The sequence below is a fragment of the Toxotes jaculatrix genome, chromosome 19, assembly GCF_017976425.1.
Source record: "Toxotes jaculatrix isolate fToxJac2 chromosome 19, fToxJac2.pri, whole genome shotgun sequence".
Classification (NCBI taxonomy): domain Eukaryota; kingdom Metazoa; phylum Chordata; class Actinopteri; family Toxotidae; genus Toxotes; species Toxotes jaculatrix.
In genome coordinates this window covers 628,127-643,604 of record NC_054412.1, presented here as the reverse complement: position 1 = coordinate 643,604, position 15,478 = coordinate 628,127, and the positions used below count along the sequence as shown (strand labels likewise).

Genomic DNA, 15,478 nt, shown 5'->3' with positions numbered 1-15,478 from the left:
GCAGCAGCGTTGTTGGAAAAAGTAGCGTAAAATAATAATCTATTTACCAAACTTAGAGAATGAGGTCCACCGGGCCGCGAGGGGGCGACATGAACATGACTTAGTTTTAAACGAGGTGTCGTTGTAGACCCTGTTGACCAATCACAACGCTCGACCTAACCCGGAAACAGTTGTACCGGCCGCTTCCCCTGAGCGGAAAAGTACATTTAGTAACTTCCGATGTTTGACCTAAAAATGAAGCTAAAACTTTTGGTTTCAGAGCCTGAAACTTCCACAAAGAGAAGGTACAACACATGCAGGTCACCAGAAACACGAGAATCCGGTGTTTGAATCGGTTTCTTGTGTCGAAGTGACGGCGGAGAAACGAACAGACAGATCACCGGGATGTTTCCTTTGTTGTCTGATATTAACAGTTGCAGAGTTTTTAGGCTAAAACCGTTAAAGTCCGTTCTGGTCCACATATCCGAGCACACGTTCGGCAGCTCTGAATGCTGAGTCATATTAATATGTGCTGTGTAAAATGCTTTTTGGCGCTAATTTGTCACGGTGACAACGCCTTAATGTGACTGTAAACAAAAAGCGCGGCAGCGGGAAACCAGAAATAAACAATATAAACAACCGTCACGCGCATTTAATGACACTTTAATAAAAGCATTTTAATGTCAGTCACATCAGTTTTAGTCTCAAACAAAAGCAGATTAATGTCAGTCACGTTAAAACACTGAAATAAGAACAACAACAAAAAAGCTGGCGTCGGCTCATGTATGTCTCCAGACCAGTTTGAGGGAACAGAAACAGCTGTGGAAAACCGACCTATGAAACGGTCAGAACACTTTGTGTTTACATGTCAGTGTAAGTCATGTGGATTGATTTAAATCCAAATTAAACAAGTTATTTCTCTTAAGTTAATATCAAGGTTTAACTTTGGCGATTTCAGCATCAAGTTTAACGTAACTGTCCTGTTTTAAAATGTGGATTTAACGGATTTTACGTTTAAAATGCGTCTTTTTGTCAGACTGAATGTTTCGTAAACGCTTATTTTAAGTTTTGTAACAGCGGTTTCGGGCAGTTTTGTAACTCCGCACAAACAAAGCCGTTTGAATTTCCCGCAGCACTTTAGGTGTCACGTGAACGCAGCTCACAGCCTGATTGGCTCCGTCGCAGCGTCAGTTTAAAGAGCCACCACGAGGTGCGTTCCCATTGGCCGCTTGTTCTAGCGCCAAGATTTCAATAAAAAGGCGAGTGTACAACAGAAGCCGCTTCAGTCTGTGCTCTTCGTCTGTTTGCTGCTCTTTATTTTACATTTTCTCTTTTTATTGTTTTTTTTTCTTAACTTATTCTTTTATTCATCAGAAATCAAAATGCTTTCTGCTCGCTCTCCTCTTTCCGTCAGGGATGAAAACACACTCAGCAGTCAGATCAACAACATGTCGCTGGACAAAGAAAACACGGTGAGAAGAAAAACTCCGTCAAACTCACGTTTCATCTTCTTCTCGTTGAAGATGAAAGTTAAACGTTAAACTCTGTTTTAACTTCAAGGTTTCTGTGTTTTTAACCGAGAAGTCGAGGCAGCCGTTTCCTGAACGCCCCAGCCTGTCTGACCCAGATTTAATCTGTGCTCCAGTTGGCTGATGCGATCACATTTAACTTATGGATTCGGTGTTGAAACTAGTTTCTGGTCACTGTGATGATTTCTGGTCGTTTATCTTTCAGCCTCCGAGTCTGAACACCACCCGGATCCTGGCGTCTAAAACCGCGCGTAAAATCTTCGACGATGCTGCGGTAAGTGAGTGAAACTCTGCTGAAACCTTCAGGACGTTAAACGAACTGATCACACAGATAATCCACCTTCATGTTAAAGTCGGTCACCGAGAGTTTGTCTTGTTTGTTGTGCGCGTGTGGCGCCTAAAATGTCGGTTCTGGCGCCAACGTGGACAATCAGCTGTCCCTGTTAGCGCTCAGCTGTCACCGTGCAGCCTTTATTCCTCAGAGAGGATGTGGCCTCTGAATGTTGCTGAAGCGCTGGAGATGAACGTTTATTCTTCTCACTGTGTCTTTGATATGTGTGAGCGTCTCTGACTGTGTGGATCTTTAGCTTTTCTGTTAAACGGTTTTATCTATCTATCTATCTATCTAAACATCACTGAGCTGCAGCATGGTGCTTAGATGTTGAACAGTCTTTAACCAAACTGAAATCTGTGCAGGCTGAGCTGCTGCTCAAACATATTTTCATTACTTATTAATCTGCAGCTTTTCTCAGCCAGTCCAGCTCCAAACCAATGCTCTGTAGAATTAACAAAATAATAAAGAAATATTGATCCTGAACTGATTCCATTACTGATTACTGATTCTCAGTTTTGAATTAATGGACAGATTATTTGTTATGATATTTTAGCTGTAGTTAATTGTTTCAGCTCTAATTTAAACTTCACCAGTAAAGACAAATCAGAGAAGTTATAGAATGTGTAGCAGTGTGTGTTTGTCATGTGTTAGTAGTTGACGTGGTTGTATTTTCTATTTTTCAGCCCAAAGCTGTGAGGAAGATCAGCAGCAGCGAGGAGGAGCCGCTGCTGAAGGAAAACCCTCGTCGCTTCGTCATCTTCCCCATCCAGTACCACGACATCTGGCAGATGTACAAGAAGGCTGAGGCGTCTTTCTGGACCGCAGAGGAGGTACGCGTGATGTCGCTGCACAAGTGAAGTCTTACTGTGATGTCCATGTGGTCGTTTTCATGTGATGTTGACGGCTTGTGTTTGTTCAGGTGGACCTGTCCAAGGACCTGCAGCACTGGGAGGCTCTGAAGGACGAGGAGAGGTACTTCATCTCTCACGTGTTGGCGTTCTTCGCCGCCAGCGACGGCATCGTCAACGAGAACCTGGTGAGGATGAGCGCCCCTGAAGCGTGAGACGTCCTGCAGTCAGGACAGTGAGGACTGATGTGCTGTTGCTGTGGGATCAGACTCCTCAGACCATCCCAACAGCTGTGAGACGCCACAGCGTCTCCAGCTGCTTTGTGATGGGAGTTTGATTCTGTTTTCAAACATCAACCAGCTTCTTTCCTCATCTTGTTGTTTCACTCTGTGACCACCAGGTGGAGCGCTTCACACAGGAAGTGCAGGTGACAGAGGCCAGGTGTTTCTACGGTTTCCAGATCGCCATGGAGAACATCCACTCCGAGATGTACAGCCTTCTCATCGACACCTACATCAAGGAGCCCAGTGAGAGGTGAGCTGACCCTGGCACTCTTACTGGTTTCTGCTGTTCTGTACTCAGCTGTAGTGGTCTATGCTGGTTTGTGTTGGTCTGTACTGGACTATACTGGTCTGTCCTATTGTCTGTACTGGATTTTACTGGTGTCTGCTGGTCTGTTGTCTGATGGTGCGTTCACTGACCCTTAGGGAATATCTGTTCAACGCCATCGAGACTCTGCCGTGTGTGAAGAAGAAGGCCGACTGGGCTCTCAACTGGATTGGCAACAAGAGCGCCACCTACGGTAAACCTGCTCCCCGTGACCCCACGTAACGGACACGCTCCTGATCCAACAGGGTTGGTATTGATCCTCTGTATCTGGTCTTGATCCTCCAGGAGAGCGCGTGGTGGCCTTCGCTGCCGTGGAGGGGATCTTCTTCTCTGGTTCCTTCGCTGCCATCTTCTGGCTGAAGAAGAGAGGCCTGATGCCCGGCCTGACCTTCTCCAACGAGCTCATCAGCAGAGACGAGGTGACGATCCCACGCTGTGCTTTGCTTTTTCCAAACTGCTTAGTTCATTTCATCCTTTTAAGGTCCAAAAAGAAATTTCACTTCAAGTCAGAGGTCTGGCCACTTTCCACACGCTTTTTGCTAAATCAGATGAAAACCTTTAAATAATTAGCACTTTTATCAGCAGAGACAAAGTTTAAGACTTTTCATTTTCATTTCTAAAATCTTTTAGCAATAAACTTTATTACCTGCAGACACTGACATCATCCGTACTTTGGCCATGAAATAGGTTTTAGATTAAACATTTAATCCTGGTTTCAGGTCCTGACCTGAGGAGTTCTAATATGGTCTGCTCAGTGTTTTGTGGATGGACCAACCTGTTCATAGAAACCTGTGGTGCTCTAACTGTGTGTGCTGCTTTCAGGGTCTGCACTGTGACTTTGCCTGTCTGATGTTCAAACACCTGGTGAACAAACCGTCCAAAGAAACCGTCACCAAGATCATCAAGAACGCCGTGGCCATCGAACAGGTCAGTCCACAGCAGCACGGACAGACGAATGTGAAGATCCTCAACGTCTTGGTCCCGTTTCTCGTCTCCTTTTGTTAACCTGTTTGGTTTTTTTTTTTCTTCGTGTTTGTGTTCAGGAGTTTCTGACGGAGGCTCTGCCCGTGAAGCTGATCGGGATGAACTGTGAGCTGATGAAGCAGTACATCGAGTTTGTAGCTGACAGACTGATGCTGGAGCTCGGCTTCTCAAAGGTAACAACACCACAGCTAAACCACAGCTCCCAGTAGGTGGGAGCCCGGGTGGTAACTGGAATCAGTCTGTGTTTTCAGTCAGGTTAAACGTCAGCACAGGTTTAGAATCTGAGCTCCGCGCTCTCACTTCAGTGACGTGTCGCTTTAAATCTTCCGGTTCAGGTCACTGTCAGACAGGATCTGTGACGGGGTCTGGTCAGTTGCTTTAGTCCACCTCGCATTCACCAACAGCTGATCTGCATGTGACAACTAGTCTGTGTGGTGCAGACCAGGTCTGTGATGATGAGAGGCGCAGGGGTACGGACCTCAGCCGGTGATGGGGGCTGAGTGCTGCCGCAGACTCTGATCAGAGGACGAGTGGTTCGCTGGCAGACGGCGGCAGCACGAAACAGACGCCGCACTGAACAGACCTGAACTAGACGCCTGCAGTAGAGCGCCTCTACTCTCAGACCTCAACATAGTGTCAGATGCATTTCCAGCTTCACGTCAGTGACAAACAATGCTGCTGTTTAACACAAGACGTGGGCTCTGATTCAGTCACAGCTCAGACTGTTAGTCCATGGACGGAGAATCACTCTGCAGCTCTTCACTTTCAATGTTCCGCATTCTCAAATGAGAGAAACGCACACTTTTCTTTGTCCTCAATCGGAATAAATTAACATCTTAGACTTTTGGATTCTCAGTCAGGTCTAATTCCAGACGTCACCTCTGTCTGTTTTTAACTGTTTTCTGATAATTTCTGGATCAAACGACTGCTCGCTTCATGGATAAAATAACAGATCAGCAGAGAACCAACTTGGTGGTTGCAGCCTTAACTCTCAGGACGTAAATGGACCCAAACGTCCACAGTCTTTGTCCTGAAGGTCAAATCAGAGTTTGGCTCTGAGGAGAACTTTCACGTCTCAGGCTCCATAATCTCTTTGACATGTGTCCCCCTGTTGAGTGTTGACCTGAGAGTAAACTGACCTCTGCTCTGTCTCGCATCTCTGCAGATCTACCGGGTGGAGAACCCCTTCGACTTCATGGAGAACATTTCTCTGGAGGGAAAGACCAACTTCTTTGAGAAGCGCGTGGGCGAGTACCAGAGGATGGGCGTCATGTCCGGCCCCACAGACAACACCTTCAGGCTGGATGCCGACTTCTGAGGACAGGTGGACCCATCCACTCTCAGCCGCACATTTCAGCCTCGGGAACCAACCGGTGCAGGAGGACGGTGGGTTTACCCTCAAATTCAACTTCAGCCTGTCTCCCAGTGCATGCTGGGACTGGCTCCGCCCCCTGCAGCCTTCAGTCTAGAAGGTAAATGGATTTTCACTACTCTTCTGCACCACAGCACAAATGATGGACTAAAGCTTCATCTCATCAGCACTGCAGCCTGTTTCTGTAAATAAACTTTAAACATTTTGTAATAAAATGAAAATTTGATTTATATGTTCATACTTTTAGATCAGCTTTGTGTCTGAGCTTAATGTTAAATATTTGTATTTTTTCTATGTAAACTAAGTTTGTACAGTTTGTTTTTATAAAGTCTGTTGTAAGTTTGTTCGTATGTTTTATAGTTTTATAGTTGTTTTAATTTGTACAGTTATTTAGTTTTTTGTAATAAAGTCAGTTGTACTTTATGTTGAAGCTTCAGTTCTGTTCATTACTGTTATGATGAAGTTTGGGTTTAAACACGGACGTTAAGAATTAAACTCACAGATTTTATTTGTATTCTAATTTTGTCTAAAACAAAAATTCATCATGTTTGAAATATTTGTTTTCACATTTAATTTCTGTACAGATAAATCAGGGCAGAGCCAGGCTAGCTGTTTCCCTTTGTATGCAATATTTATGCTAAGCTTAGTTTTTATGCTAAACTGGTGGGTACTAATCACTTTCTCACCTTTTTATAGGCAATTAATCATGAAATTAATTCTTATATCATTTAGAGATTTTCTTATTTTTAATACTTTGTTTAAAACTTTCGATTTCGATGATCGGTCACTTGTTTGAATCTCTCTCTGGTTAAAGTTTCTCCTCTGTGAAGATGCTCTTCTCTGTTTTTATGTCATTAGAAACTGTATTAAGATGAAAACTGAAGTCAAATTACTGAATTACTGAAGTTAAATCTATTAAAGACTTGAAGAGACGAATATTAAACATGTTCAGTTTATTGTTAATCAGAGAACCGCGGCTTTAAACGTGAGTTTTTTTTTTTTGTTTTTTTTTTGTCGTGGAAACGATGAATCCACCGAGTCACGCTCGGATCATCTGATGTGGTTTCTGGTGAACTGTGGAAGTTCTTTAGTCCTGATTGGAGTCAGGAGACCGATCATCCTCCAAACCTCTGCGGTGTGTAAGGAGCGGACAGCAGCGTCATCCCCCGGAGTCGCTGGCCGTCTCAGAATCCGGTTTTTAAACCGTGGATCCGGACCAGTGTTTCCCACAGGCCGGTTAACCGACTCTATCGACGGCGGAAGCAGAGCATTTTAAACCTGTGCACTGATTTGTGGTTCTAACCTTGTTTTCCCGTTAGAAGCTGCTGTCTCATCCTTACAACCGGAAACCGCGCTGACGTTTGATGCGGAAGTAAACACAACACAAACTAGGCTCAGGTCGCAGTTGTTCTGCTCCAAAATGTCGGTTTCAAACCCGAAACAGACTTTTTTAAACCCGGTAAGACTTTATCTTACACATCATTATCTGTTTCGACTCATTTTCATTGTTGTCACTGCCGTTTAATCGACAGTTAATCGAGGATTTGTCTGTGAGCGGGCTAGCTACCATCTTAGCTTAGCGCTCAGTTTACTTCGTTGTATCTCGCTATCAAAACTAAAGAATGTGAAACGTGAAATGTTCTTGTATAACGTGACTGAACTACTTTATCGATTTGGCAGCATTCACGGTGAATTCGGCGAAATCGCATCCACCAAAGTTTATTTAAGCAAAGTTAGTGACTGAAGCTTTTGGTTCGGACAGCTCGGTCCCACCCGACCATCCAAGCGGACTCTACATTTGAGAGTTCCTTCGTTAGAATACGAGCCCAGCTGAGTGTTTTTCGTATGAGCCGAATTAAAGAGCGATTTAATCCCATCCATGTTCCGTCTCAGCTCTGGTCGTGTCGCAGTTTGCCGTTTGTAGAAACGCTAGAAAATATTTAAATGGCCTCAGTTTTGAGTGTAGTTTGGCGTGGCGAAACAAAAGTTCAGTGGGCGACTCGTTTTCCTGTGGAGACGCTTTGTTTTTCCTGCCAGTGAAACCTGATGGAAGGGGGCCAGCTCGATGTAGGATAAAACTGTAACACTGGAAATGTTTAAGAATCATTCAACATTCTTCGTTCTTTCTCACTCACCAAACTCCTGGTTCTCCTGGCTTCCCTTGGTTCCCCTCAGGTGTTGGCAGATGTTCAGTTCTGTCCCGCTCACCTGCAGATTCATGAGTGTCACTGACCGTTTTCCTCCACAGGTGATCCCCTTCGCCGGGACCATCCTGGGTGGTTTGCAGCCGGGGGAGATGGTTCTCATTCAGGGCTCAGTGCCGTCTAACGCAGACAGGTGAGGACTCGCAGCACAGAAATCATCAAGTACAAAACCTTGTTTGACCTCTTACACCTGTGTGACCCACCTGTGTTTACAGCATCATTACAAACAGATGGATGACATAATAAAATGTTTCCAGGATTTTACAAGTCTTCAAAAACATGGTATTCAGTTCCTCTGTGTCTTATTGCTCACTCACCTGTCCTCCCTCTGCGCTGTCTCGCAGGTTCCAGGTGGATTTCACGTGTGGCAGCAGCGTGAAGCCGAGGGCTGACGTGGCGTTTCACTTCAACCCGAGGTTTCAGAGGTCACCGTGCATCGTCTGCAACACGCTGCAGGGGGAGCGCTGGGGCAGAGAGGAGATCCTGTACGAGATGCCCTTCACCCCCGGGGGCACGTTCGAACTCATCGTCCTCGTCCTGAAGGACAAGTTCAAGGTGGGAGTCCAGCTGCTACAGGACGCTTTGACTGACGCTGTCACGTGTGAAATGAAGAGTTTGCTGTGTTTGTTTACAGACGTCTCTGATGTAAACAGCTTCAGTAAACAATAAATCAGATTTAAACCTTGAATGTTTGACAGTTGACCGAACAGCCTCACGTTAGAGTCCATTTAGTGACTGGCCTGGAGCTTTCGATCATTATCACGTTTTTGTTTGAGTTAGAGGCTTTTCAGTAAACAGGAAGCAGAAATGTCCGCAGCTGCATAACTGTATCTGCTGATGAAGATCAGGCAACGTGATCAAAAGCTCCAGAACAGCTACAAACAGGAACTTTGATTAGAGCTGCAACAATCATTCATCAGGAGAGAAAGATCAGAGTAGCTGCAGTTCAGGACCTGAGTACTTCCTGGTCTGTGCTGCAGGTGGCTGTGAACGGAGCTCACTTGTTGGAGTATAAACACAGACTGGAGCTGGAGCGAGTCGACACGCTCTTCATGTCAGGGAAGGTCAAAGTTGACGCTGTGGGCGTCCTCCCCCCGAGCTCGGTGAGTCCTTCTCTGCACAGAGTCTCTGTCACGTTAGTTTGAAGTTTTATTTCATCTGATAAAACGTGTGATGAAGTTTCTGAGCTGCTGTTGTTGTTATTGTTATTGTTGTTGTTGTTTTTCAGATTTCAGTTTCTCCTGCAGCCAGTTTGACCAACCAGGACTCAGAGATGAACGTAAGAACAAATCAGTCAGCTGATCTTCACAGTGCTTCTTTATTTTAAATCCCTCGATTTATTCTGTAACATACAGTATATACATCATGTGTAGAAACATGTATGAAGAACAAATGTTGATAAACCCTTTAAAATTCTGCGTCTAACTACACGAGCTGAGTTAGAAACACTGATTACAGGTTTATGTGCTGAGTGTAAATCATTAACCTTCAAGTTTTTCTGTTTCTGTCTTTAAACTGATTTTCTTCTTCGTTCCTCTTCCAGCCCATAATTTCCTCTTCAGGGAACTTGGTGAGTGTCACAGATGCATGATGGTCCGTGTGGTTCATTTGGAGGTTTACATAAGAACGATCAGCTGATTAATCAGTTCATTGATCAGTCGTTTGCCTGTAAAATGTCAGAAAATGGTCGTCATGAGTTTTCAAAGCTCCAGGTGATGAAGCTTTGAAATTTTTGAAAAACAACTCATTGATTATCAGGATAGTTTCACTTATTTATTGTTGAGGGACCGATCAGTTCCTGTGGACGAGACTCGGATTTTCATTGTTGAAGAACGAGTTTTCCTTTCATCTGACGACACCTTTCTGTCCGCAGAGCGTTCCCTTCACAGGTGAGCTGGGTAAAGGACTGAGCGTCGGACGAAGTGTCACCATCAAAGCAGAAACCAGTCACAGCTCACACAGGTAAGTGACACCTGAGTGACGTCAGTCTACTGAAGCTGGAACTCATTTCATCACATTTGTTTCGTTCAGAGCTCAAAGTGAAAGCTTCAGTGACGCAAACTTCAGCGTTACCTCCTAATTTTACACCAACACAACAATTTTCCATCAGCACATCATATTTCTGTCATCTCAATGTGGTGAAACATTTCCCTCTGAAATGTTGTGGAGTACGAGCAGCTCAGAGTTGTACTTACTTACTTTCCACTTTTCCAGAAAAAGTTATTTTAAAGTTAAAGAATATTTTTAGGTTCTGTCTAAATTTCAGTTGAAATTAAAGCAAAAAGACAAAAAATCAAAATGAAACAAATTGAATATTTTCCATCAAACCTCAGACGGAGCTGCAAACTGAGCTGCAGCTGTAAAATGCTGCTGTTACTTATAATAACTAATAATTATCTGATGAGTCTGATTCAACAGAGAAACGTTTTCTGATCCTACCTCTTTACTTTTAGCCGTCAGGATTTTACAGTGAAGGATCTGAACACTTCATTTATCCTGTGAAAGGCTCCTGAACATTTGGAAACGCGATAAAACGCATGTGTGTTTCCTTCAGTTTCTGTGTGAACCTTCGAGTCTCGGGCGGCGACATCGCTCTGCACCTGAACCCTCGTCTGAAGCAACGAGCCTTCGTCAGAAACTCCTTCCTGTCCAAGTGCTGGGGCCCCGAGGAGACCGCTCTGGACTCCTTCCCCTTCACGGCCGGACAGTACTTTGAGGTACGTCATGCCCTTTGACCCCTGCAGGCTGTTCTCTTTCCAGGCTTCACATATTGATCGTTTAGCTGAAGTGACTGGAAACATCACATGTGAGAATCAGCAGCTCAGTTTGAAACACGTTCTTTCAGGTTTCTGGTCCATTTCCTCTGATTAGAGAAAATAAATCTGAATTATTTGTTTGTAGTTTATAGGAATTTAATACATTAAAATCACTGAGTCATTTTTAAACCTTTGGGAACTTATGAAGAGCATTTACACTGTGTTCTGACAGGTATGATGCTCATCACCTGTGTTTTACTTCACTGCTGTTCATCCTCAGGTGTTTGGTCTGGTTTCACTTTATTTCTGAGAAAACGAGTTTCACTCTGTCTTACGGGTTTTTCTACGTTTCCTCTGCAGATGATCGTCCTCTGCGACTCTCAGCATTTCAGAGTTGCCGTTAACGGGCTCCACCTGCTGGACTACAGACACCGAGTCAAGGACCTGAGCCGGATCAACCAGGTGGAGGTTCTGGGAGACGTCACGCTACTGGACATCAAGATGCTCTGAAGCCCTCGTTTTATAGTCTGTGTTTGTAGAAGTGCTGCAGCAGTAATAACCTGACGTCCTTTATGTTTTACAAGATTCAAACTGTTAAAATCAGAAATTTTATGAATGAGGCTGAACCAAGTTTCCATCCAGAAAAACATCGAGCTGTTAACTGATGACTGAGTCTGTCTGAGACCAGTAAAAGAACCTAATCTGGAGTCAGAGTCATGTCTGTTACTGGCAGCACGGGAAACACACACACACACACACTGTACCTTTAACAACACATTATTATTGTTATTGTTATTATTTCCTGATTAAGATCAGATTATAGTGATTTACTTGCATTTCTGAACAGAACAATTAGATTTAGTGGTTGAATATCATGCTTGATTTTATTTTTGGTTATTATGTATGAAAAAGGACTGTTTAGTTGTTTTTGTTATTTGCTGAATAAACAACAACATTTTTAGTTTTAAACAGTCTAATAACTTTGTTAAGCACTGTACACACACACACACACACACAAACTCATGTTTGGATACAAACCATCACATGGTGCATCCATGTTTGTATGTTTATATGAAGGAACGTTCCCTTCACAGGTGAGCTGGGTAAAGGACTGAGCGTCGGACGAAGTGTGACCATCAAAGCAGAAACCAGTCACAGCTCACACAGGTAAGTGGCACCTGAGTAACGCCAGTCGACTGAAGCTGGAACTCATTTCATCACGTTGTTTTTGTCTAGAGCTCAAAGTGAAACCTTCACTGACGCAAACCTCAGCGTTACCTCCTAATTTTAATACACATTTAATACATATGAATGTAGGTTTGTATCCAAGCATGAAAGTATGTGTAGCTACATCAGTGCTCCTCAATTATTTTGTTACTTCCCCAGGAAGAAGAAAACATTTGTCTCATTATCTCCGTCTCCATGTGATGTCGGGTCACATATTTCCTCTTCTTAGCTTTTGGGTGACTTTAGTTTGTCTCAATATATCTGTCTCAGCGGTGCGATGTCAGGTTCACACGCGCCTTTTTTTGGCCGATTTTGATGCCTTACTATACTATGACCATTTTTATGACATTTTGAGGATGTGACATTTTTGACCGATCCTCAGGGGAGTAAGATAGAGACATGGGACCTTGTCCTACCCCCCCCATTTGTGTGTACCCCGAGTCCAACGGTACCACCCTTGAGTCTCTAAGACTTAGGGTTCTGGAGTTATGAGCATTTGAAGTTCCCCCGTATAAGTGAATTGGGAGAGTGAAAATTTGCCTAAGTGTGAGAGGCCAAAAGTGTTCCCCCAGAAAGTGTTTAGGAGCACGTTTCAGAGCCTTAGGAGTGGTTTGGACCCCCCTTTTTGTGGTACTTTTTGTCAAGCTGAAGTTGGTGTTTAGGGTTGTTCAGAGTGTACAAGGTTTGGGGTTTTAACCAGGGTCAGTTTTGACCGATCCTCAGGGGAGCAATATAGAGACATGGGACCTTGTCCTACCCCCCCATTTGTGTGTACCCCGAGTCCAACGGTACCACCCTTGAGTGTCTAGGACTTAGGGTTCCGGAGTTATGAGCATTTGAAGTTCCCCCAAAAAAGTGAATTCGGAGAGTGAAAATTTGCCTAAGTGTGGTGGTTGGTGTTTAGGGTTGCTAAGAGTGTACAGGGCCTAAGTGTGAGAGGCCAAAAGTGTTCCCCCAGAAAGTGTTTAGGAGCACGTTTCAGAGCCTAAGGAGTGGTTTGGACCCCCCTTTTTGTGGTACTTTTTGTCAAGCTGAAGTTGGTGTTTAGGGTTGCTAAGAGTGTACAAGGTTTGGGGTTTTAACCAGGGTCAGTTTTGACCGATCCTCAGGGGAGCAAGATAGAGACATGGGACCTTGTCCTACCCCGCCATTTGTGTGTACCCCGAGTCCAACGGTACCACCCTTGAGTCTCTAGGACTTAGGGTTCCGGAGTTATGAGCATTTGAAGTTCCCCCAAAAAAGTGAATTCGGAGAGTGAAAATTTGCCTAAGTGTGGTGGTTGGTGTTTAGGGTTGCTAAGAATGTACAGGGCCTAAGTGTGAGAGGCCAAAAGTGTTCCCCCAGAAAGTGTTTAGGAGCACGTTTCAGAGCCTAAGGAGTGGTTTGGACCCCCCTTTTTATGGTACTTTTTGTCAAGCTGAAGTTGGTGTTTAGGGTTGTTCAGAGTGTACAAGGTTTGGGGTTTTAACCAGGGTCAGTTTTGACCGATCCTCAGGGGAGCAAGATAGAGACATGGGACCTTGTCCTACCCCCACATTTGTGTGTACCCCGAGTCCAACGGTACCACCCTTGAGTCTCTAGGACTTAGGGTTCCGGAGTTATGAGCATTTGAAGTTCCCCCAAATAAGTGAATTCGGAGAGTGAAAATTTGCCAAAGTGTGAGAGGCCAAAAGTGTTCCCCCAGAAAGTGTTTAGGAGCACGTTTCAGAGCCTAAGGAGTGGTTTGGACCCCACTTTTTGTGGCACTTTTTGTCAAGTTGAAGTTGGTGTTTAGGGTTGCTAAGAGTGTACAAGGCCTGTGAGAGGCCAAAAGTGTTCCCCCAGAAAGTGTTTAGGAGCACATTTCAGAGCCTTAGGAGTGGTTTGGACCCCCCTTTTTGTGGTACTTTTTGTCAAGTTGAAGTTGGTGTTTAGGGTTGCTAAGAGTGTACAGGGCCAGAGTGTGAGAGGCCAAAAGTGTTCCCCCAGAAAGTGTTTAGGAGCACGTTTCAGAGCCTAAGGAGTGGTTTGGACCCCCCTTTTTGTGGTACTTTTTGTCAACTTGAAGTTGGTGTTTAGGGTTGCTAAGAGTGTACAGGGCCTAAGTGTGAGAGGCCAAAAGTGTTCCCCCAGAAAGTGTTTAGGAGCACATTTCAGAGCCTTAGGAGTGGTTTGGACCCCCCTTTTTGTGGTACTTTTTGTCAAGTTGAAGTTGGTGTTTAGGGCTGCTAAGAGTGTACAGGGCCTAAGTGTGAGAGGCCAAAAGTGTTCCCCCAGAAAGTGTTTAGGAGCACGTTTCAGAGCCTAAGGAGTGGTTTGGACCCCCCTTTTTATGGTACTTTTTGTCAAGCTGAAGTTGGTGTTTAGGGTTGTTCAGAGTGTACAAGGTTTGGGGTTTTAACCAGGGTCAGTTTTGACCGATCCTCAGGGGAGCAAGATAGAGACATGGGACCTTGTCCTACCCCCCCATTTGTGTGTACCCCGAGTCCAACGGTACCACACTTCAGTCTCTAGGACTTAGGGTTCTGGAGTTATGATCATTTGAATTTCCCCCATATAAGTGAGTTGGGAGAGTGAAAATTTTGGGTTTTAACCAGGGTCAGTTTTGACCGATCCTCAGGGGAGCAAGATAGAGACATGGGACCTTAACCTACCCCCACATTTGTGTGTACCCCGAGTCCAACGGTACCACCCTTGAGTCTCTAGGACTTAGGGTTCCGGAGTTATGAGCATTTGAAGTTCCCCCATATATGTGAATTGGGAGAGTGAAAATTTGCCTAAGTTTGAGAGGCCAAAAGTGTTCCCCCAGAAAGTGTTTAGGAGCACGTTTCAGAGCCTAAGGAGTGGTTTGGACCCCCCTTTTTGTGGTACTTTTTGTCAAGCTGAAGTTGGTGTTTAGGGTTGTTCAGAGTGTACAAGGTTTGGGGTTTTAACCAGGGTCAGTTTTGACCGATCCTCAGGGGAGCAAGATAGAGACATGGGACCTTGTCCTACCCCCCCATTTGTGTGTACCCCGAGTCCAACGGTACCACCCTTGAGTGTCTAGGACTTAGGGTTCCGGAGTTATGAGCATTTGAAGTTCCCTCAAAAAAGTGAATTCGGAGAGTGAAAATTTGCCTAAGTGTGAGAGGCCAAAAGTGTTCCCCCAGAAAGTGTTTAGGAGCACGTTTCAGAGCCTTAGGAGTGGTTTGGACCCCCCTTTTTATGGTACTTTTTGTCAAGCTGAAGTTGGTGTTTAGGGTTGCTAAGAGTGTACAGGGCCAGAGTGTGAGAGGCCAAAAGTGTTCCCCCAGAAAGTGTTTAGGAGCACGTTTCAGAGCCTTAGGAGTGGTTTGGACCCCCCTTTTTATGGTACTTTTTGTCAAGCTGAAGTTGGTGTTTAGGGTTGTTCAGAGTGTACAAGGTTTGGGGTTTTAACCAGGGTCAGTTTTGACCGATCCTCAGGGGAGCAAGATAGAGACATGGGACCTTGTCCTACCCCCACATTTGTGTGTACCCCGAGTCCAACGGTACCACCCTTGAGTCTCTAGGACTTAGGGTTCCGGAGTTATGAGCATTTGAAGTTCCCCCAAATAAGTGAATTCGGAGAGTGAAAATTTGCCAAAGTGTGAGAGGCCAAAAGTGTTCCCCCAGAAAGTGTTTAGGAGCACGTTTCAG

The 15,478-nt window shown here is 44.7% G+C and overlaps 2 protein-coding genes and 1 non-coding gene across 5 annotated transcripts; all 3 read left to right on the top strand.

The window, feature by feature from the left end:
* The first annotated feature begins 186 nt into the window (after positions 1 to 186).
* Positions 187 to 6,598, top strand: LOC121199904 (ribonucleoside-diphosphate reductase subunit M2-like). Of its 3 annotated transcripts, none has more exons than XM_041064896.1 (11): positions 187 to 284; positions 1,394 to 1,451; positions 1,714 to 1,782; positions 2,526 to 2,672; positions 2,762 to 2,878; positions 3,091 to 3,224; positions 3,398 to 3,492; positions 3,585 to 3,718; positions 4,122 to 4,226; positions 4,343 to 4,456; positions 5,449 to 6,598. In XM_041064896.1, exons 1-11 carry the CDS (start codon positions 220 to 222, stop codon positions 5,599 to 5,601), a joined length of 1,191 nt encoding a protein of 396 aa, XP_040920830.1. In that variant the 5' UTR covers positions 187 to 219; the 3' UTR covers positions 5,602 to 6,598. The 3 variants fall into 3 exon arrangements, with proteins under 3 accessions (XP_040920830.1, XP_040920831.1, XP_040920832.1); XM_041064897.1 differs by lacking the exon at positions 187 to 284 and adding an exon at positions 1,032 to 1,238; XM_041064898.1 differs by lacking the exon at positions 187 to 284 and adding an exon at positions 1,274 to 1,277.
* LOC121200139 lies at positions 4,730 to 4,865 on the top strand. Its single transcript, XR_005896507.1, has one exon. It is a non-coding gene; the product is annotated as a small nucleolar RNA SNORD94 (small nucleolar RNA).
* A 253-nt stretch (positions 6,599 to 6,851) lies between the features above and the next one.
* On the top strand, positions 6,852 to 11,584 carry lgals8a (galectin 8a). Its single transcript, XM_041065173.1, has 9 exons — positions 6,852 to 7,114; positions 7,904 to 7,992; positions 8,204 to 8,414; positions 8,840 to 8,962; positions 9,088 to 9,138; positions 9,403 to 9,429; positions 9,733 to 9,821; positions 10,414 to 10,576; positions 10,976 to 11,584. Exons 1-9 carry the CDS (start codon positions 7,076 to 7,078, stop codon positions 11,123 to 11,125), a joined length of 942 nt encoding a protein of 313 aa, XP_040921107.1. The 5' UTR covers positions 6,852 to 7,075; the 3' UTR covers positions 11,126 to 11,584.
* The last annotated feature ends 3,894 nt before the right edge of the window (positions 11,585 to 15,478 follow it).